Here is a 22,687-nt window from a genome sequence, read left to right on the forward strand (position 1 = left end):
GTCTTAATGATCGAGGCAGCATGGAGCACTGGGAAAAACCTGAGGGCCAAAGACCACAGCCAGTCTCAGCTCCTCTGCAAACTGGCCGAGAAACCCAAGGCAAATCATGGAACGTCCCCGGGCTTCTGTTTCTCCCAACTCTAAAACAAAGAAGTGGACGAGAGGCTCACTAAGGTCCACGCCAACTCTTAAAATTCACTTTCTGAGTTCATTTTCATTTATCACCAAGAAAACCTGGCCATTATATCTCTCAACTAAGAAATCTATCATTATGTAAAGGATGAAAAAACATGTGTGATGTTCAGAGCAAAAGTGAAGTGAAACACTGGAAAAAGGTAGAGGCACAGGGTACATGTGAGAAGGGGGGTGAAGGTGCTGTGGTCTTCTGAATTCCTGGTAGGCATCAATAAATAAGTGTCCTGACCAGTAGTCTCAGTGACATAAGAGGCCAACTTACTTTCCTTTCTGATAGAGTTCCAGGCCTGTCAGGAGATACACAGACACCTTTCGAAACAAACTGTAATCTTCATGCCACTTCTGAAAAGGAATGACAGCCGTTCACGATTATGACCACCACTACTTCTACCCTTTCCACCACAGTAAACTTCAAACTCAGTACAAATACTCATTGAGCACATATGGCCAGGCACAAGAACAGGAGACACAAAGGCTTTCAGATAATAAAGTATTCGACATTTAGAATTAACGTCTACCGCTGACCTTAATTTTGCATGTCTTGTTCCTTCCACCAAGGAACAGAAATACTCATTTCATATGAGCTTTAGAATTTAGGATCTTAATTTCCAACACCCACGTCAGTCATTCAGCTCTGGTCTAAATGAATGGCCTCCCGAGTTCTGACAAAACCATCCAGATGATGGAAGATGGAGGGACACGGCCATTCCAACCTCACAGAACAACACTAAGCTCAGTGGGGGTGGTGACATACTTTAGGTGGCACAGGACAGTGTCTTTCCTACAACACGATGACTTTTTTGAAAATCTGTAGTCATGCATGCATTTTAATGTGTAAAAATCTAATTTCCGATATAGAAATGTTAGAGAACTAAATTATTTAAAGCAAACCAAAGCCATGAATTCAAGAATTTTATTGCCCAGAACAGGGCTAAAGTGGGTATTTAAGAGAAATGAAGTGCTGATTCAGTCTAACAGAACAATGGAATAAAGAAACTGGCCATTCTAAGGGTAAGAAAAGATCATTCATTCATTCTCACCCAGCTTTTTTTGGGGGGGTGGGCGGCGGGTGGTCAGTCTGTGATAATATAAAATTGTTGGTTTGGCCTTAATGTGTTTGCTTTGTAGATGTAAAGAGAAGATCTCACCTTGTACTCCTCCATATTCATGTCATCTGGACCAATCTCCTTCAATTTCGCTTGAGCCACCTTCATAATACTGATTGACCTGTGAACAAAGTTCAGAAAGCAATGAAAGCTCCCCCTTCAGAGGAGTTAGTCAAGCCAGACCCAGAAGGAAGGGTGGTTCACCGAAGTAGCCCCTCCTCACCTTTCATCATAGCTAAGATTTTTGTCTGCAAATTGTTCCAGAAGGGTCCGCTCTACTACCCTTTTCGGCGCTTCATTTTGGAAGAAGTAGACAAGCACATGCTGAAGTCGAGGATCACTGTGAGAGGTGGGGGTCTCTTTGGCGAGCTGATAGAGCCTGGAGTACTCTTCATGGAATGCCTGTCGAAGACAGAATTGGTGGTTAGAAAAGCACACACTGTGACCTTCTACACACAGAAACTGACGCCTAAGCGCTACAGAGGTTTTCATCACTCTAAGAAGACTTCTGGGAAGTCCTTCTTACTGAGACATGACAGAGGCAACTATGGAATCTGAAAGTTTCTTTCATTTCATAAGGATAAAACTCCTCTGGCACCAAAGACATACTGTACTCACAAGAAACTCATTTTCCTCATAAAGTTCTCAGAAAAACAAATATTTAGTTTTAATTGTTTCAGGCATATCCTTGAGTACCAAGGATCTGAAATTTAAAAATCTATATGAATGCAATTTCTTCAAGTACCTTAAATTTTATTCAAGTACCTTAAAAAGCATGGCCTTCATTCTTATATTATGGCCCACAAATTACAAAGGCAAGGTCCCATTCACAGCTTTATGAACAGACGGCTCCTAAGAACAACAACAAGCCCTCCAGGCCAGGTGTAACACAGAACACCAAAGCCGCGCCAGTGCCAAGAGAGGAGAAGCCATCAGTGCTGGGAGGTGGCTGGGTCGTTAGCCAGGCAGGAAAGGAAGTTCTATGTTTTACTTCGATGAAAACCTTTTAATCCCATTTTTTAGCATCTAAGGAAATTACTGCCCCGTGTTATGATACCTGTGGTATAAGGATGAGAATTCAAAAAACAGAGATACCTTAATAAGCCCTGCTTCAGACCCATCTCGGTCAAAGGTCTGACGGGCTTTAGCTATGGCCAGGATGACCCCTTGCATGGCAGGGCTCAGCATCACCTACCACAAGAGGGCACAAAACAGAGAGAAAAAGGAGAGAAGAAAGGTTCAAAAGAAGACTGTATGAAAGAAAGGTGAACAGACGGCTGCAGGGAAGCATGGCAGCGTGCTCCGTGGCTGGAACCCACTGCGAGGCAAGGCTCACACACCGGGTCCTACACACATTCACAGCCCTGGCCCTCTGCACAATGTCAAGACTTTGCCCATGACAAGCTATTCCTACATATTCTCTCTAATTTAGCCAATGAATAAAGATGTATGTCTAAAAATACCTGCGATGTGGTGCTGCTACAGAATTGAGTTAAATTACAGCTCTCAGAGGGGAAGTGTCTGAGGCGAGAGTTCCAATTGAGTTCTGTAATTTGGGTGTATATCCTAAATACACCAGTATTTTAGAGTTTTACTAGGATGAAGAGCACATTTTAAACAGTCTGGAAACTAGGGGATACACAAATAACACTTTACAAAGTGAAGCTCTTACAATAATTAAAAAAATGCCCCACAGGAAAAAACAAACCTGAGGACAGGATTCCCGACAGTTAGTGTGTGGTGACAACTGTACAGGCGGCAGACAATGAATAACCTGGGATTCTACAGCTTCTCCCTAAAGCTTCAGAATTAAAAACACCTTCAAGTCACATCTGTTTTTTTGCTCACTAGACAACTGAAAACTTTATATTTGGAGGAGACACGATGGACTAATATTACCAAAGACAAAGACTCCTAAAGGCAATTTCTTTGTTCATAATACCAAACAAAAAACTAAATTCTGCCTTTCTGAGCCATCTGGACTCCGCAGCGGCCCTCATAAGGACAGGTCTGGGTAGATATATACTGGCAGCAGTGTACAGTGGTAACTGAGATAGGCCCTCCTGCCCATTATTTGCGTCAATGAGAAAATAGTAACTATTGCCAAACACCTCACACAACTCTATTCAGTCACATGAGAAGGAAATACAAGACTGACAACAGACAGCTAAACCCTGACTCATCTCTGTACCTCCTCATCATATCCATCTGCATCAGATCTAACCAGAATCCTTCCCACACTGGGAATCTCGACTTCAGAGACCTCAGCATTAGGCTGGGCAGCAGACTCTGCGTCATGAGCCTGTGCGGGCTGCTCGGGCTGCTCTGCAAGGTCTGTTTCCGGGGACATGGGCTTCTGGGGTTCAGCTTCCTTAAGCTGTGGCAGCAGAATGGAGAGAAAGAGTAAGAAAAAAACAGAAGAAATAAAGAGGGATTGGTTAAATGCAGCAGGCACAGGATAACAGAAATGCGAGAAACTGTGGCCGTTATTGCCGAGAGCCCACCCCTCTTGCACTTGGGCTTCTAAGCCATTCTCACCTCACTCAGCGCTGCTTCCACACCACTCTTCTCGTAGGCGCGTGCCGTGTTTGCAATAGCCTGGGCGGTCTGTTCCTTCACGATCACGGCATGCTCGGAGGACAAGCAGCGAGCCCCGTGGGAAGAGGCGACTGAAGACTCTGATAAAGAACCGCACAAAGGAATTAGCATCTGATGAGAAGTAACCTCTAGAACACTCTGTAAAAGGCAAGCAGGATTGATACAATGTTTCATGTGCAAACCTTCTAACAAACCTTTTTAAAAAACCTATGCAACTTTCCCCTAGAAACTAGTGACTAAAAGAAATGGCTACTTTAGCAAGAAGCCACTGATGCTGCTGTAAAGTTTAATGTGCTCCTGATGTTGTCATATTTCTTTATGCCAAGAAGCCTTCCTACAAACGACCATCTGTTAGGAAGATCACCTTTGGAGAATAGTTTTCATAAAATCTACCTATTAATCCTACGTAGTTTCTCCTGCAACCTGGGAAATAAGCAAAAAGCTAAACAGAGTGAAAGTACAGGTAGCTAGTCTTCCTGCTCTTACTTCTGCTCAGCAGAAATGACAGTCTAGAGCCACAGGCTAGGCCGTCAGGTTGTGCAACACCAACTCTATCTGAACTCCAGTGTGCAGACCGTGGCACGGCTCTCTCACATGAAGTGCACGGGACTGGCTACTGGAGTGCAGCATGAATCCCACCAGATCACCAGCATACATGCCCTTCTCAGGTACCTTGTGATGGAGAGAAATCCTGTGATGCTGAGCTGCCGGAAGACTCCATTTGAGGGATTTTGCAAGACTGCTCTTCTTCCCACTCCTCTACGTCCTGCTCAAACCTCCAGTTATCTTCCTGAATGTAATGCTTAAGTTCAACAGAGAGGGCTTCCACTTCTCCTGACATCTGATCTAATTCATTCGGGGCCGCCTCTGAGGAAGAACAAAGACAGGGTTTAAACGAAGTGCCACCAAGCAAAAGGCCTCAAGGAATCCAAAAGTCCTTTCTACAAAGAAAGAAAATAAGACACTTTGTCTTTTTTTCTTACTCCTAATGAAAAATACATACACACGTACATAATCCATCTGAAGTACTGACAGTATCAGGCCAACAGTCACAGCACCCCAGTAACAGTGCCTGGCATATCAGTAGGTAGGCACATTGAATATTTGTTAAATGAATCAATCGACGATAATGACTAAGGATTTGGAATAGAGGCCAATCAGTGACAAAGCAGCAAGAACAAACCAAACATTTCTTGGAAACTGAGAAAATCATGAGATCCAATGGATATTTCAAGGTAGATAGTTTTATCAGTGTAACCAATGCTCCTGTTACTGATAAGAATATCCATCTCAAGACGGTTAGAGATGAATTCCAAGACATTTATACTGCCTTAAGTTTCACATAATCAAGTGCTATAAGAAAGCAAACTGATACAAAGGTTAGATGGTCAATAATACCTGGTTCATTAAAGGCTATGATGAAGAGTGGCAAGGATATCAAGGACATATTAAATCTCATTTCTAACCCTGTGACCAAAACAAAACATAAAAACCTACAGCAGAATAGCACATTCACGTACTGGTTGCTATTAACTAGTCTTTTCACTAAGCAAATGACAGTTTCCACTTTTTGTCTGTTTCTGTAATATAAAAATGAGCCATACGTGTAACAACAAGGCTCCTATATACCACCAACAGCCAGCACAATTATTTGTACAGTAACTCCCACGAGCAGCTGTTCCTGCTTTCACACTGCAAACATGCAATTATGAAGATCAGTTACCGTTAAGTGATCATTCTCTCCATCCCTTATCCCTCAAGCACACACTAACAAATCAGAAAAATCATTTGCTGCCCGGACAAAATGCCTTACGTGTTTTCTTACTTATGAAACACAGTGAAGTTTGAACACTAAAAGAAGATGCCTTCCATGATCTCAGATGTGAAAGGAAGAAAGAGAGAGTAATATAAATGGAAAACAGCACAGAACCTGGAATCAGAATATTTATTGGCTATAAGACTCCAGACAGGGGCTTCCCTGGTGGCGCAGTGGTTGAGAGTCTGCCTGCTGATGCAGGGGACACGGGTTCGTGCCCCGGTCCGGGAAGATCCCACATGCCGTGGAGTGGCTGGGCCTGGAGCCATGGCCACTGAGCCTGCGCATCCGGAGCCTGTGCTCCTCAACAGGAGAGGCCACAACAGTGAGAGGCCCGCATACAGCAAAAAAAAAAAAAAAAAAAAAAAAAAAAATTCCTGCCCTGCCTACCTCCCTTTTAGAGTTATAAGTTATTAGAGAAATAAAGTTTGAAAGCATGCAGTAAGGATTAAAGTACCAACATAAATGATAATTATGATTGCTCTTAGCATTAGCAGTAGTATTATGAGAAGTATGAAATCGTTCAAGCAAATCCACTTGTAACATCTAGCTATTCTCCAAAGGGTGTAAAAATATGCGTGCAAGAATGTCACTACAAGAGAAAAGAAACTAGAGGCAACTTAAAAGTCTATCAATGGGAGGCTGGTTTAATAGATTATATACATATTCCATGCAATGGAATTATTATGCAGTTGTTAAAAAGAATAAGTTGGTTCTATTTATAAAAATATAGAGATCACTAAGAAAAACAATTAATGAAAAAGAGGGAGAACAGAATTGAAAAATATCCCCTTTGGGGGGAAAAATTGGGTGTGGGATAGATATCGATAGAAAAAATCTAGCCTCTGCATAGAACATTTCTTGAAGACTACACATGAAACCTAAGAATGGATGCTCGTTGGGCTCAAGGACGGATGTAGGAAAGCAAATTTATTTTTCCTTTTTAGTCTCCTTTACACTATTTGTATTTTTTAAATACATGATTACTTTATAATAAATCTGAGTTAAAATTTTTATTTTAAACTACAAGATTGTTCCCTTCCCTGAGCAGTACAGATTTCCCCCACCCCAGGCTTCTGTTAAGGTGTTTTTACCTGCACTGAAGTGGGGTAGCTTGTCATTAATGTACATCAGGCAGTAAGCACTAACATTTCTCAGGCCCCCATAGGAATCCCTTTCAAGTTCTTCCCAGGAAGACTCGGTAACAGAGATGTCGTTGTACTTGAGCCAGACTTGTCGGGGCTGATTATAGATAAAGGCCCAGTAGTGTCCTGCATTTGCTTGTCCTTCATGAACAAGAACTGCATGCAAACGATAAGGCACCTGCAAATCACAAAGCAATTCCTGTATCAGGTTAAGCAAAATAATCTGACAAGACTTAGGCTACTAAAATTCAAAAGTATACCCAACTATCGGACATCAGAAAACTGCCTGCTTATACAAGTGTTTGATGTTAGGTTCACATCAGAACATCTTGTTGATTCAAGATGAACTAACGAAAACACAGCCTTGGAATCTCCTAATTATGTCTTGGTTCCTGAATCTTTAAAATCGGACAATTGAACTAGATGACCTCGTTGAGGCCTCTTTCAACTCTAAACTCCTATGGTTATAGATCTAAAACGAAAGATAACTGAGACCTATTTATCCCCCGAGTTCCAAACTCAGTTTATCTAAAAACAGAATCACCATGACTACTCATGTTGTGAAGATGTTTACCACACTTGGTACCTACAACAAGTTTAGCAGCTATCTTGTTCTATGCCTATTTTATTTGTTAACAAAATCTAAGTTAGCATATTTCATTATGAGTCAGTCTCGTGGACTCTATATTTCTTCTTGCAAGTAATCATCCACTTATCTGGGGGTGAAGACCCTTTTACCGACATACTTGTTTATTTCAACATGTGAAAAGCCTTTTTTCCCCCAATATGGGGAAAACAGAGCAATGCTTAAGTGCCAAGTAAGTACTGGTGAAAGAAAGGAAAGTCAGCCATCGAATCAAAGTAAACTTACATTTAATCAGTACCTTGACATGTTTTTACTGGTGGTGAAATTTTTTAAATAATAGAGAAGAGAAAATGGGGAACAGCCAAGATTTACATGACGCACTCCTGCTGTGCAACACGACTGTGCCTCCACGCGACCCTAGAAACAGAGCTCTCCTCCCACGGCCTATCGTTCACACAGAAGCCAGTGGAGGGCAGGCCCCTAACTGGAGCCTCTTTCCCCTCTATGCCCAGAATGTTACTCTAAAAAAAAACATATGTGGAAACTAAAGTTTCTCCCCTGCCTACCTCCCTTTTGGACTTACTAGAGATATAAAGCTTGAAAGCACGCTGCTAAACAAAGGATCACGAAGGATCATGGTACTTTGGAAAGGATGGGGAACCAGACCCTGGTCAGGTTGCCCCCACTGCACTACTTAAGTTACCATTTTATGAGAAATTTTTATTAATATTTAATGACAAACCTTTCAAATACATGAAAAAAAATACCATGTGGCAGAATCAAAACAAATATATTTTAGGTTCTGTTGGTGACAGAAGATACACTGCTTTTTTTTTTAGCCTAAAATATAGAATACTAGCTATTTCTTTCCTAAAGTTATTTTTATATCTCAGGGAAGTTTCCATTCAGTTTCAAAGAAAACCATCAACTTTTCTTTTTGTATCTACCATTAGCACCATTAGAACATGCCTTGACTACCTTCCCATCAATTTTCATTCTACCTGACGGAGGAGAGGATCACAGTACATCTGCTCAATAGTCTGGGTAGTGCTTGCAATACAGTTCTTTAAATCTGTTAAAAAAAAAAAAAAGAATACTTAGTTAAAATGATTTCATTACACGTCAGCCAGGCAGCTTTAGCTCTGCAAAGAGTACGGCTTCTCTGCACCTGGGGTTCTGACCAGTTCACCTTCACGCTATGAACCACGAAGAAGGACGCAGTTTTAAAGTAGGTGGAGCTTTAGGTTACAAAGGCTTTTAGTTTAATATAACTACATTAAGATTTTTTAAAAATCACCTCTTATAATTCACACCAGAATTTCTTAGAGAGAAAACAGTTTCTAGAAAAAGACCTTAATGGGGCACCTGGGTGTAAAATATATGTCCCAGGGACAGGACCGGAAAGGAGAAGGCGGAAAAAAAGGCAGGGCCAGATTTCTATGAATAAGAACCTGGGAGGAATCGGGATTTGTATTCCTTCTTTAGTTACTGCTCCCTGGATAAAAGGAGAAAGAAGGGGAGGAGGGGAAGTCCGAGCAACAAGACAACGAGGCCAAAGGATTTTCGGAACAGAATGCTGAATGATACGACTTTACATTGCGTGCATTACTCAAATAGTCTTTGCTTCATTAACCTTCAATAAAGCATCCTTCATGTAGAAAAGACTTTGAAAGTGGTCATTCAGGAAAACAAAATTCTAAGTGTGGGTCAACTGAAGCCAGAGTTCAGATAAACTATGGGAAAAGAAAAGCAGCAGATGCAGAAAATTCTCAGCCAAAGGTTAAGTGTCCTGAGTGTCCAAGCTACCCAGGATTTCCCAGAAATTTTGAGGAGGGACTCCAGGGGGGAATCTTTTCATGGTTGGAGAACAAAAGTGTGTGACCCAATCTCACAGGGAACAAAAAGTACCAAAGAGGTCACGATCCCCAAAATTCAACAGTATACATGGCAATGGCAGGACATGTACCCAAGGTACCTAACTTCCACATGTTCAAACCAACAGAAAAGGCAAAGAGTAACTGGGAAGTATTGAAAGAGCCAACCTTGTATATCTTGTTCAATCTCGCTCCTCCACCTCTGAAGGCAGGTCTTAACAAAGTTTATCTCCTCATCTGTGACCGTTCGAGGAGCTGGGTGTGAGGGCATTTCCATGGAAGATCGGGAAGGTGTAAGTGGCTGATTCGCCACCTTAGATTTGTGTAGAGAATCTTCAGAAGAAAAGGTACTTTCAGCATCTTGAGACGTGCTCTCTTTACTTGTACTGAAGGAAGATAAAAAACATGCTCAGATGATGATTTCCAAAATATGCCTTGGCCTAAATTAATGCGCTTTCTAAAAGCAAGCTGCTACGTGGAGAAGTACAGCTATAACTTAGCGTTTACTCTGCAGAGTTACTGAGCCAAACCTTTCCTTTACATGCATCATCTCATTTAACACAACTTGCTCATGAGGCAGGTACTATGACCATCCCTATTTTACCAACTACAAACATTTAGAGAAATAAAGCAACGTATCCAAGTTCACCCAGCTAGTAAATGACAGAGAGGGATTTACACCCAGATCCGCCTGGGTTTAAGAGTCTATGCCTCCTGCTCTCTAACCACTTGCCTTTTCATGAAGAAAGAATGGGAAGGAACATGGAAAAGAGAAGATTGGGACTGGAATAATCAAGGAATCAACTATAGTGTTTCCAAGATGCAACTGACTAAAGTGAGATGGATAGACAGATCCAGGAACAAAATACACAGAAGAAAAATAGTATCAGCTCAACATCCAACTCACAGGAATACAAATAGGTGGCCCCCTGGGAGAGCACAGGGTGCAGGACTTAAAGGCAGACAATCTCAGCTCTACCACGCCTTAGCCAAATACCCAAGGAAAAGTTAGTAGCCTCAGGCAAGTAATCTAATACCTCAGCTATGAAATGTGGGATGTTAACTTCTTTACATCGTTGTTGTAAACCAAGAATAAAGTATGTAAGGTAAATGTTAATTTATCTACTAATTAACTAATGTCAAACAAACTGCACACAAACCAGCAGGAATATAAACTAATCCTGTGACTGTACTTAGGTTTCTGTTTCACACCAAAACTGAAGAATATAAACTTCCTACCTCTGACTTAAAAAGAAACCCTCTCTCCCTTTCCAACCTGCCTTTCTCCTATACACAGAGTAATGGAGAAAACCTCTTTTCCCTAAGGACCCATACATATGGAAAAATAAGCCCAATATAAGCAAAAGAGCAGACATCTCAATCTCAGAAAAGATTACACACACACACAGAGCACTTTAAAATCTAATATAGGCAGTACTATTTTATGTCATTAAACAGATTAAACCACTTTTAAAAAATTAAAACCATTTATATTTTACAAAGGACATAAAAACATTCTACAAAAATCCAAAGAAATACGCATAGGTAGAGTATAAAAGTAAAAGAACCTCCCACCCCTTGCCTCATGCCATCCCCTAGAGATAATCACTCCTACCATTTGGAATGTTCTATCCAGATATGCACTTCTGCACACACATCAATGAATGAATATTAATACATGTGTGCGGCAGGGGGAGCTGGAAGAATGATTGTTTTGTTTTGTTTTTTTAACATCAGAGTCTAACCTTTTCTATAGGTTCTAGTGTTTTTGTTAGCCAGGACACACACATCAAATTTGATCCGCGCTGGCCCCAGTGGCTCCTCCAGGCCACAGAAGGTGCTGTACACGGCTGAGCTGCAAGAGAATCAAGGGCTCATGTGACGTGGCCTCGCTGTCTCTTTACTGGATAAACCCCTTTAGGCTGTCCTCTTCAATTTCTAGCAAGTTCTTTTCCATACCTTAATTTTCTATTTGTAAGTTTCCCTTCCCTTGATGTTTACTTAGCCATGCACACTTCTTCGGCAAACGAGAATACGTTTTAGAAGATCAGGGGCTGAGGTTTCCTCTGAGGAAGGCCTTTTGTGGCACCTAGCTTATAGCAAGCTCAAAGCAAGGTGGGCCTGCTGGAGAATGAACACTATTCCAAATAGTTCAAAACGCCTCTGAAATAATCCCAACTATCCTGTGGGCAAGACGAAGGCACCGGTGGGAATTATTATGAAAAATTCACCCAAGTGACAGTTGGCAAAATCCTTCCCTTTAAGACAAAGAGCTCACGGCCTTTGAGCTCTTACGGGGTGAGTGTTAATCAGGTGGAAAGATGGTGCACAGTTCAAATTAAACCAAAAAGCCCATTATATACTATTTTTAAAACTTGTTTGCATTACCTTTCCTTGGATATCAGGTCAGAAGCCGGGCAGTGCGCAGAAGAAAGTGGTAACGTCATGCGTGCATCACTTTGAGATGCAGAGTTTTCTGAGGCAGGTTTTGTACTAGCAAATTCAATAACATATTTCAACATGTCCGGAAGTGGGAACCGAGCCGGGCCCGAGCCGTACTTCACATACCTAGGAGGCAGAGACAATGGTACTCTACTGCCAAGGCTACCTTGTATTTTCAGGCTCGCTGACAAAAGATCTGTTATTTTCTGGAGAGTCAATGGAAAGGCTTATTCCTAAATGCCATACAATATTTAATACGTTAATCTATAGAGCAAAAAGTTCTCTAACTACAAAGGTGAAAACTGACAATAACCTAAATTTTTACACCTGGCAAAAAGCATTTAAAATGGGCTCCTAGTCAAAGTCACGCCAGTGATGCTTCCTCTTGATTCATATCATTTAGGCTCTTGTCATAAAAGTAAATTCTGTTTCTTAAAGCAAAAGAGATATGTTATCATTACTCAAATCTGAAAATAATGCTGGTGAACTAGTACCCAAGGGTTTCTTCTCTGCTGCCCTTTAGATCAAGTACTCTGAAATTAGGAAAAACGAGAGAGAGAAATCTGGAAATGGGAAGCAGGTATTGACAAAGGTCAGAGATAAGAAAAGGCAAATCTTTCTTCTGCCGAGTCCTACGTACCCTATTATTCACATACTCATTCAACAGCACAGGCCAGGAATAAATTATTGAAGATTTCTTTGGGATTAGTAAATAATAAATGTCTTCAATATGTAACCAAAACAACTAATTATTTTAATAGTACCCAATGTTCTGCCATTACTAGCATATGCTACACTCAGTAAAGAGATTTACTTTAGTGAATTCTACAGCTCACTGCAGAAGACAGTCTAAATGGTACATAATTAAGCTGACTCATTGGTACAGGTAAACTATAATCCTGGGATTCCATTTATAAAAGGATAGAGTCACTTCACATTTCTCTAAAGAAAGTGAAAAAAGAAACAGGCATAAAACTAGGAAGAAGGAAAATTGTCTGTTTCTATATCAAAAAGGACATTATGAAATAAAAAAAATATATAATGCGACTCAAAATCAACCACGTTAGAGGGTATGCAGCAAAGACACTTCAGCTACTCTAACTGAAAGGAGAACTAGAATGATTTCTCCTGTGGATCTGCCTGCCACAGAGAGTTACAGCTTTCACTGAAAAGGATATTAAATATGTAAAACTAGAAGAACTTTGAAGAACTGTTCCATTCCTTACATTCCTATTTCCTTGGCTTAATTTCAGCTATCAGCTTACCTAAACTCAACTGGTCTTTCAAGATCTACTTTCTCCATGAAGTCTCCCCTCCATATGCCGTGCCCCCAAATGCCAAAGGAACATCTCCCCTCTCTGAACTCCTACAGTACATGAACTAAACCTCTTGTCTATCCCATAGACATGGTTAACATGTCTTCTTAGGCTTTCAGTGTTTGTTGAAAGAAGTTATTAATACAGCACTGGCTTGGACCAAAGGAAACATCTTCTTACTAGCACTGCAGCACTGATAATCTGTCATAAGATTTTAAGTCATTCTTTTACATCTGTAACTCTTCTCAGTCAGGTTTGCTGTATTTTAATGTGATACTTATACAAAATTTCAGGAAAAAATTTTCTCTAAGAAACTTATCTTCAATTTTATGACAATCATTTTTCTGTTCTTCTACTGAATTCCTTTAGACCAACTACTTCATACAATGCAGCACTTGTATTAATTTAGTAGAATCAGAGCAAAAGTAGTTTCAAAAAAGATGTCTACACTGTACACAAGAAATCTTATTTTTAATATTAGAGTACCTTATAGAAGAAATGGTGAACATTTTTATTTTTTTAAATAATAAAAGTAATGCATGTACCTGGTAAGAAAACAAATACAAAAAGTGTAAAACAAACCACAAAAGCCATCCACCCCCATCTCACTTCTACCACCTAATGGTATCCATTAACAGTGTCTTGTATAGATTCCCAGGATTATGTCACACACAGACAAGCAATTTTTTAAAAAATTACCTAAGTAAAATTATCTGAAATTTTAAAAGCCACTTTATTTTAAAAAGAAAGTAGTATCATACTATAGAAAATGTTCCTGTACACTACTTTAAAATCTAAATAAGCCAGAATGCCTTGCTGGTTACTGGCAAATTGAGCATTTTTGAGCTATAATGCATCATGTATATCTGGTTGTATAAACACAGAACTTTCCAATCTTACAAAGTATCACTAAAACCTTAAAAGTAAAATATTGCCACAGGTATAAAGTCCCGTAAGTCACTTCCAGGAGTATGTGAGGAATCAATCCCCAGCTTAAGTCTATATTTAGACAACTAGGTGATGGATCATAATACCTCTTGGATAAGTTCTTCCTAAGTGAGAGAGAGGGAGCTGGGGAGGGGCACCTATAGGTACAGGGTCTTTCTCGGGCTGGTATGGAAGGTTCTGCCCGTCAGGGAAATTACTGAGCTACCAATGAAGTGGGTAGAGGTGGGGTGGTAGCAGCAAGATGCTAAGTAGATAAAGGGGGAAAAGCCACTGACAGTGTACTTATGATTTCCTTCCGGCACATTAAATCAATGGGCTCTCTTCTACTAGAGAGAAATGACACTGACTCCTCCCTAGGAAGTCACGTGGCGAGTCCACAGAAACAGTCCTTGAAGAACAGATGAACAAAAAGGGAAAGATCCCTCCACAGGAGAAAGGACTTGGTATGTGTCACAAATACAGGCCTTCAGTTTGAGTCAGCAACACTCTAGAGAGAACACCATTGTTTTACCTTCCCCAGGCACCTCAAAACTGCTTTCCCAAGACAAAGGGATTAGAGTTTTGTGGCAGTTACCTCTCCTATGTTTGTGAAAAAGATGGCAAGGAGAGCAGAAAAAGTAAAGAGCTGTGAAATCAGAACCTGGGCGCTCTTCAGTACACTGCCAACTGTGAGACTTGGGTCACTAATGTTCCCTGGGACTACTACTGCACATCTTAAAGACAGTTTCCCACTTAGAGACACATTTTTCTTATCTATTTTATAAAATAACACTAGTTAATACTTAAAACTCTGAATTTTTAGATAAAAGCAAATTATCCAATTTTAATACCCTACTCTATCTTTCACATTTCGAAGTACAAAGGTGTCGATGACTTACCTTTCCAGTTTTTGCTGCAGAACTTTTATTTCCTCTTTCAACTTTCGAATACACTCTCTTTTACTTCGAACAAGCTCTTTGCTCCTGTACATGTACCTAAGCAAATAATAATCCCACAAACACAATTTATATTTAAAAACATTAATGACACAAAGTTTCAGCAAACTTGGGATACAAGGAAACTGCCTTAATCAGACAAAGGATATCTATGAAAACACAGAGCTAACATCATATTTAATGGTGAAAGACTGAAAGCTTTCCCCTGGTATCAGGAACAATCCAAGAATGCCCACTCTTGCCTCTTCTATTCATTGTTTTACTGGAGGCATAGCCAGTGCAGTAAGGTAAAAAAAAGAAGTAAAAGTCATACAGATAGAAAAGGAAGAAGTAAAGCTGCCTTTAGTTGCAGATAACATGATCATCTACATAGAAAATCTCAAGGAATCTACAAAAATGCATCAGAACTAATAAGTGAATTGCTTAGTAAGGTCAAAAGATGCAAAGTCAATTTAAAAAGAAAGAGGGAAAAAAATCTATTGCATTTCTGTATACTTGTAAAGAACAAACAAAAAGTAAAGTTTTTTAAAAAGCCTTATAATAATATCAAAAGCAATAATTATTTAGGGATAAACAATCAGATATGTTCAAGAACTGTACACAAAAAATTTATAAATCACTGTTGAGAGAAATTAGCAAAGACTCAAGTAAATGGAGCTATACCATATTCATAGATTGAAGGACTAAAAATTGTTAAGATGTCAATTTCCCCAAATTGATCTATCGGTTCAACACAGTCCCAATCAAAATCCTAATAGCTATTAGGGGTTTTGACAATCTGCTTCTAATATTTAGATAGAAATGGATCATAATAGCCCAAACAATTTTTTAAAAAGAATAGCAAAGTGGGAGGTTTACACTATCTGATGTCAAGATTTACAATAAAATCACAGTAGTCAGGTGGTTTGTGACCACCTAGAGGGGTGGGATAGGGAGGGTGGGAGGGAGGGAGACACAAGAGGGAAGAGATATGGGAACATATGTATATGTATAACTGATTCACTTTGTTATACAGCAGAAACTAACACACCATTGTAAAGCAATTATACTCCAATAAAGATGTTAAAAAAAATCACAGTAGTCAAGACAATGTAGCACTGGCATAAGATTATACAATAGACAGAATAAAACCTCCAGAAAAAGGCCTACAAATACAAGTTCAACTAATTTTTGAAAAAAGTACCAAGGTAATTCAATGGGGGAAAAGAGAGTCTTTTCAGCAAATGATGCTGGAATAATTGGACATCCGCATGCCGCCTTACCCACCCTGCAAAAAAAAATCCCCTTACCTCATACCATATATGAACATAAACTCTAAATGGGTCATAGACATAAACATAAGAGTTAAAATTTAAAAATTTCTAGAAAAATATCGAAGAAAAACTTTGTGACCTTGGGTTGGCAGATTTCTTAATTAGAAAACAAAAAACACAAACTATAAAAGGGCACTTGATACATTAGACTTCATCAAAACCAAAAACCCCTACTCTTCTAAAAATACCAGTAAAGAAATGGAAGAGACAAGTAGAGTTAGAAAATATTTGGATTTGTATCTTACAACTCAGTATGAACACAACCAACCAAATTAAAAAGTGGACAAAAGATATGAACAGACACTTCACCTAAGAAAATATACAAATGACCATTAATTAAGCACATGAAAATATGGTCAACATTGTTAGTTATCAGGGAACTATAAATCAAAAGAAAAATAAGGGCTTCCCTGGTGGCGCAGTGGTTGGGAGTCCGTCTGCCGATGCAGGGGACACGGGTTCGTGCCCCAGTCTGGGAGGATCCCACGTGCCGTGGAGCGGCTGGGCCCGTGAGCCATGGTCGCTGAGCCTGCGCGTCCAGAGCCTGTGCTCCGCAGCGGGAGAGGCCACAACAGTGAGAGGCCCGCGTACCGCAAAAAAAAAAAGAAAGAAAATACTCCTACAAACCCAAGAGAATGGCTAAAATTTAAAAGCTCGATAATTCCAAGTATTGGTGAGGATTTGGAGCAAATGTAGCTCTCATACACTGCTGATAGGAATGCAAAACTGTATAGTCACTTTAGAAAACAGTTTGGAAATTTCTTATAAAGTTAAAAATATACTTTTCATACAATAGCAATCTCACTCCCAGGTATTTTACCCAGCAGCACTAAAACCACACCAAGACTTTTATGTGAAAGTTCACAGCAGCTTTATTCATAATAGCCTAAAACTGGATACATCTGAAATGTCCATCAACTAGTTGATGGAAAAAATATTGTGGTACCTCCAGACAATGTAACACTAAATAATATTAAGAAAGAAATCACTGATATATGCAACAACATGGATGAATTCCAAATACATTATTCTAAGTGAAAGATGACGGCCACAAGAGGGCTCATGCTGAATATTGATGTCCCTAATTATGACATTTTAAAAATGACAAAAGTACAGGGCCAGAAGACAAGTGGTTGCCTGAAGGTGGAGGGAAGGGACTGACTGCAAAGGGGCACGAGGGAACCTTCCAGGTGATGGAAATGTTCTGTATCTATATCACCTTCCGGGTGATGGTGGTATTACTTGGCTATATACATTCGCTGAAATTCATCAGCTGTACACCTAAGAATGGTAACATTTCTTTGTATGTAAACTATATGTCAATGAAACAGTAAAACAGACTTTAAGAAGATTAAAATTCTATAATGTAAGTCTGTCTAGGATTTTTTTCTTTTTTCAGGAATACAAATAGTATTAAATGAGAAAGAAATACACAGCAGCTACTCCAGATACTGTTCACCAGACAGCAGGGCTTTCACCTAAAGCCTAGCTACTCAAATTGTGGTCCAGAGATCAGAAGCATCAAACAGCATTGCCCTGAGAGCTTCTTAGAAATGCAAACTCTTAGGTCGCAACCTAGATCCACTGAATCCAAATATGTATATTATCAAGAGCTCCAGGTGAGTCCTATGTACAATACACTTAGTATATGCTCACTTCTACTGCTACAACACATTAAGAAGACAATCAACCACAGAACTCACCTGTCCATATAAATGATCTGAGGAAATTCCAGCTTATTGTGAATCTTCTCTGGCTGACCAAGGGACTGATTGAACTCAAATCTTGAGAGTTCAAAGGTTAACACTGGAGGTAGTTTTGTAAACCAACGCTATGTCAGGAGTAGAAATGCGGGAGAGAAAAGTTAATTTTAGGAAATAGCAATAGCCAGATTTAAACTATCCCTCATCAGACTTTCTTCCTTTGGTAATCAAACTCATACTAGAGTTCTTTTTTTTATTCCAAACAGTAAAATGACCACTTAGAATCATGCCTTCTTAGAGAATATGGTTAAACACTTCTCAAGACTCCAAATTTACAAGCCAGTGAATAACATTTTAACTCAACTATCATCCTCAGAAATGATGACCCTTAAATATGTAAACTTCACCAAGAATCTACACATCATTCACTGTATCATCAGTATTCAAGAGGTTTAAAACCTGGAGAAAATGGCTAGCCTAACCAAAGAATTAGAAATTGTCCAGAAAGATTAATATGTGTACATATACTATATACTATTTATTTACAGTCTATTAACCGTAATTTGAATCCCCTTTATTTCTAAACAGGAAACTTGAAATAGCTTCATGATTATGAGTTCTGAAGTTTCTGAGAAAATCTCTGAATTCCAAGAATTGACAGATCTCACAAAGGACTTAGTCAAATCAACCTATAACGTTGCCTTGAGTTTCAAGAACAGAAAGCACTAAATTATAAAGAAGATCTCAAATGTCACTGATAGTAGATGAGGAAAAAGCTAAACCCGGAAAGGCATTTCTGTTCAATTCACCTGTATGCCAGAGGTCTGTAGGAACAGCTTTAAAATGTTCCCTTTACCAAAGGTGCAAATAGCTATATTCCCTCCACATACCCTTGTCAGCATGAGGTGAATCTAGACAGCCTGCCTGACCACCTCAGAGCTATACCTAAATAGGCACAATTTTCTTTTTTTTTTTTAATAGAGAGGTCCCATTCTTGCAAAGAGGTCTCCAGAGGTCTAAGTTGCTAATGAACACTCCTTGCCTTTTGTAAGAGCAAGCATCAACTCTGCACAGATGGCACAGATGATATGCCTCCCAATCAGGAATTAATACTTTCCTTGGAAAGCTAGGGAGGCGGTAGCTGTCTCCCAGTTCCAGCACTGCTCTACAACAAGGCTCATGTCAGGCTCCCTATTTAATTCAAGAAAGATTTTCTTTCTCTTATAAGTAATTACTGAGTTGGACTCATATAAGGCACAATTCTGTTCAAAATGTACGATGAAAGGAGAATAATACAAGCTGTGTGGTGTTGGCAATTATGCTACAATGTAACTAATTCTTAATGGTAACTTTGAGATATTAATTACCCTTGCTTGCCCTGTAATTCCCCCTTTCTTTCCAACCCACAAAAATAAATAAATGAATCTTACATTTAAAAAATTTTTAAAGCAAAGGCAGAATTTACAACTGAGAAAAGTAAACACTATAATAGGGAAAATATTCTAAATGGCATACCATAGGAGTTAATCACTGTACTTTTACCCTCCGAAAATATGGAGGCAGTGGTTCTCCCTACTCAGGTACAGGTAGGCTTCAACAGAAAGAGAGAAACTTGATCATACTTAAAACGTCAGAAGCAGCATACAACCTTTATATGATTAACTCAAATTCATACAAGAATTTATTCATCAAACACTAAGACTCACTAACTCTTATCAACTCATGAGAGACTTCAGACTAGTTGAAGTCCTGTTAGTGCAAAGTTATTTAATATGTGATGTGAAAACAGTTTGCCCAAAAGCTCAGTCCTATTTAACTGGCTTTGTCTTGGCAAAGCAAATAAAAATATCCAACTCACCTCTTGTCCATATTTCACTGAATGATCGGAAGGAAGCAGCTCAATGTCACCCTCCACCATGGCCCCTTCCAAACATTCGTCTAAGTTGCGATAACCATTTACCTGAAGGGGATACTGGCCGAAGGTCTCATTGTTACAAAAGGGCTTCCCTAGGCAAAGAAACAGATTGCTTTTTTAAAGACATCACTACTGCTATCGAAAGCTTTTTTTTCCTGGCACCAGAGAGACAGTATCTTCTTAATTCAGCAACTTGCTGAGAACTGGTTAGAAGTATACTTAGCTGGGATGGCGACCTCTAATGAACCAGCGGATCCAGGCATAGATCATTAACAACTGCTAACATCACAAAAAGAAAGACAACCAACTATGCCTCCTGATCAAAGACTGTCCCACCACCTGTGAATTAGTCTTGACTAATTAAAAAGCCTTACCTGAATCTGGTCAAACTCTAGATCCAACTATCAAGTTACAAAAAGAGGAGCAAAGAGGAACATGTTAAACTATGTCACAGATACGCAAGCAGCAAAATTTTAGACTGTAGAGAACATAAGAGAACAAACCACCTAATTTCTTAAGAAATATATTTCAAGGAAGAAAGAATGGAGGGAAGGGACAGTCTGCAGATTTTGAAAAGAACTTAAAAGACCAATCATAAATGAGCCACATTTGCAGCCTGATTAAAACAAACTGTAAAAAAGTATACATATGGGGAAGTGTATTTACTTTTACATATGTAAAATTATATATTTATATACACATGAAATTGTAAAACAAATTGGGCGTTTGAACACTTGACTAGTTATATGATATCAAGAAATGCTGTTTTTTGGGAGTGACAGTGGATTAGATTTTTTTTTTTCTCCACACGGCATGGCATGCGGAATCTTAGTTCCCTGACCAGGGATTGAACCGATGCCCCCTGCAGTGGAAGCACAGAGTCTTAACCCCTGGACCACCAGGGAAGTCCCTAGATTAGATTGTTTTGCAAAGGCTATCAGAGGGGTAAAAGAAGACAGGTGTTAGATGGAGAATGATTGGCCAGGTGTCCAACATGCAGCTTAGATAAGGCCCTAGAGTAGACACACTTTTGGCAGCCTGTCTCAATGAAACCTTGAGATTAGATAAAATGACAGAGAAAACTGATTAACATCAGTGTGTGTCTGACATTAATACCAGATTTAGGCTGTGCAAATATTACACAGTTCAATATAGCAACTCTGAGATGAACACTGTGCCCATTTTACAGATGAAGAGACTGAGGATCCAGGATCTCATGTAATTTGTCCACGATCACACATATACTAAGAGGCAGAACCAGTATTCAGATCTGCATTTGTCTGACTCTCAAGCCATTTCACAGTAATACAGATGTGGTCACAAGTCTAGAATTAACATTTAGAGCGGAGAATTTACCTTCATGAATCCCTTCAGTGAGGAAAGTACCGTAGAATAGCTGCACCATTGGATTTTCAGATTTGTTCCTGGGATTGCTGCTTTTAAAACAAGGAAACAATTCTGTATCATTTGGATCAGATAAGCAATACATTAAGCCAAACCACCAATCAAAAGCAAAAATAATACATTTTCATCAACCCTCAAAGATCTAAGTATGCTCTAAAATAAGTAACGGATTAGTTCAGTTCAAAAACTTATTGAATAGCCAGGACATGGAAGCAACCTAAGTGTCCATCGACAGATGAATGGATAGAGAAGATGTGGCACATATATACAATGGAATATTACTCACCCATAAAAAGAAACAAAATTGAGTTATTTGTAGTGAGGTAGATGGACCTAGAGTCTGTCATAGAGTGAAGCAAGTCAGAAAGAGAAAAACAAATACCGTATGGTAACACATTATATATGGAATCTAAAGAAAAAAATTAAATGGTTATGAAGAACCTAGGGGCAGGACAAGAATAAAGATGCAGATGTAGAGAATGGACTTGAGGACACTGGGAGGGGGAAGGGTAAGCTGGGACGAAGTGACAGAGTGGCATGGACTTATATATACTACCAAAATAGATAGCTAGTGGGAAGCAGCTGCATAGCACAGGGAGATCAGCTCGGTGCTTTGTGACCCCCTAGAGGGGTGGGATAGGGAGGGTGGGAGGGAGGGAGATGCAAGAGGGAGGAGATACGGGGATAAATGTATATGTATAGCTGATTCACTTTGTTATAAAACAGAAACTAACACACCATTGTAAAGCAATTATACTCCAATAAAGATGTTAAAGAAAATTTAAAAAACAAAAAAACCCCTCATTAAACAAGTATATACCCAGCACTGTATCAAATTTTGGAGACACAAAGGCAATACAGGCATGATCCCTGGCCTTACAGAACTGAAAGTCTAAGAGGGGAGTCATACATGCAAATACATGTGTGTGTGTACATTCAATATATACATCTATATCCAGTGACAGAAATATATAAGGTATAGAAGTCATATAAAAGTAAGAATGAACCCTCTTGTGCAGTTTTCCAAATGAATATGAAGATGTTTTCCTGGTGGCACAATAGAGATGGAATGAAAACAGCTTATTTCCATAAGCCTATCTTAAATTAACTACGTAAGATGCTATTTGGAAAGCTGTTTTATGAGTTTAAAAAAAAAAAACTTAGGAAGCAAGTATCTCTGCATCTGTATTTGGCAAGGGCTATTTATGTTCTTTGCTTTGAATTTTACTTCTGTCAGTGACTGAAATAATTAAATTCAATGTATTCATATTATACCTCCATTCTCACATCAAGGATTGATTTGTATCTTTCAATACTTTTACAGCACAGGTGATGACTTTTAAAAAGTTAATAGTTATGACCCTTTTAGAAAAAACATTACAGGTTAATAT

General features: G+C 39.3%; 1 protein-coding gene across 9 annotated transcripts in view; it reads right to left on the reverse strand.

The window, feature by feature from the left end:
* USP28 (ubiquitin specific peptidase 28) overlaps positions 1-22,687 on the reverse strand; it is a 58,481-nt gene that overhangs the window by 4,552 nt on the left and 31,242 nt on the right. For 5 of the 9 annotated variants that reach the window (XM_060102754.1, XM_060102751.1, XM_060102755.1 and 2 more), the window contains 13 exons: positions 21,249-21,328; positions 19,836-19,984; positions 17,978-18,105; positions 14,905-15,000; positions 11,709-11,888; positions 9,489-9,706; positions 8,448-8,518; positions 6,810-7,038; positions 4,572-4,766; positions 3,840-3,979; positions 1,525-1,703; positions 1,344-1,422; positions 458-537 (listed from right to left, as the gene is read on the reverse strand). In XM_060102754.1, the coding sequence (XP_059958737.1) occupies positions 458-537; positions 1,344-1,422; positions 1,525-1,703; positions 3,840-3,979; positions 4,572-4,766; positions 6,810-7,038; positions 8,448-8,518; positions 9,489-9,706; positions 11,709-11,888; positions 14,905-15,000; positions 17,978-18,105; positions 19,836-19,984; positions 21,249-21,328 (1,824 nt within the window). Of the gene's footprint in view, positions 1-457; positions 538-1,343; positions 1,423-1,524; positions 1,704-2,396; positions 2,493-3,492; positions 3,679-3,839; positions 3,980-4,571; positions 4,767-6,809; positions 7,039-8,447; positions 8,519-9,488; positions 9,707-11,708; positions 11,889-14,904; positions 15,001-17,977; positions 18,106-19,835; positions 19,985-21,248; positions 21,329-22,687 lie in introns of all 9 variants that reach the window. The other 4 variants (XM_060102760.1, XM_060102752.1, XM_060102758.1 and 1 more) reach the window with 4 other exon arrangements.

The sequence above is a fragment of the Mesoplodon densirostris genome, chromosome 7 (assembly GCF_025265405.1).
Source record: "Mesoplodon densirostris isolate mMesDen1 chromosome 7, mMesDen1 primary haplotype, whole genome shotgun sequence".
NCBI classification, from domain to species: domain Eukaryota; kingdom Metazoa; phylum Chordata; class Mammalia; order Artiodactyla; family Ziphiidae; genus Mesoplodon; species Mesoplodon densirostris.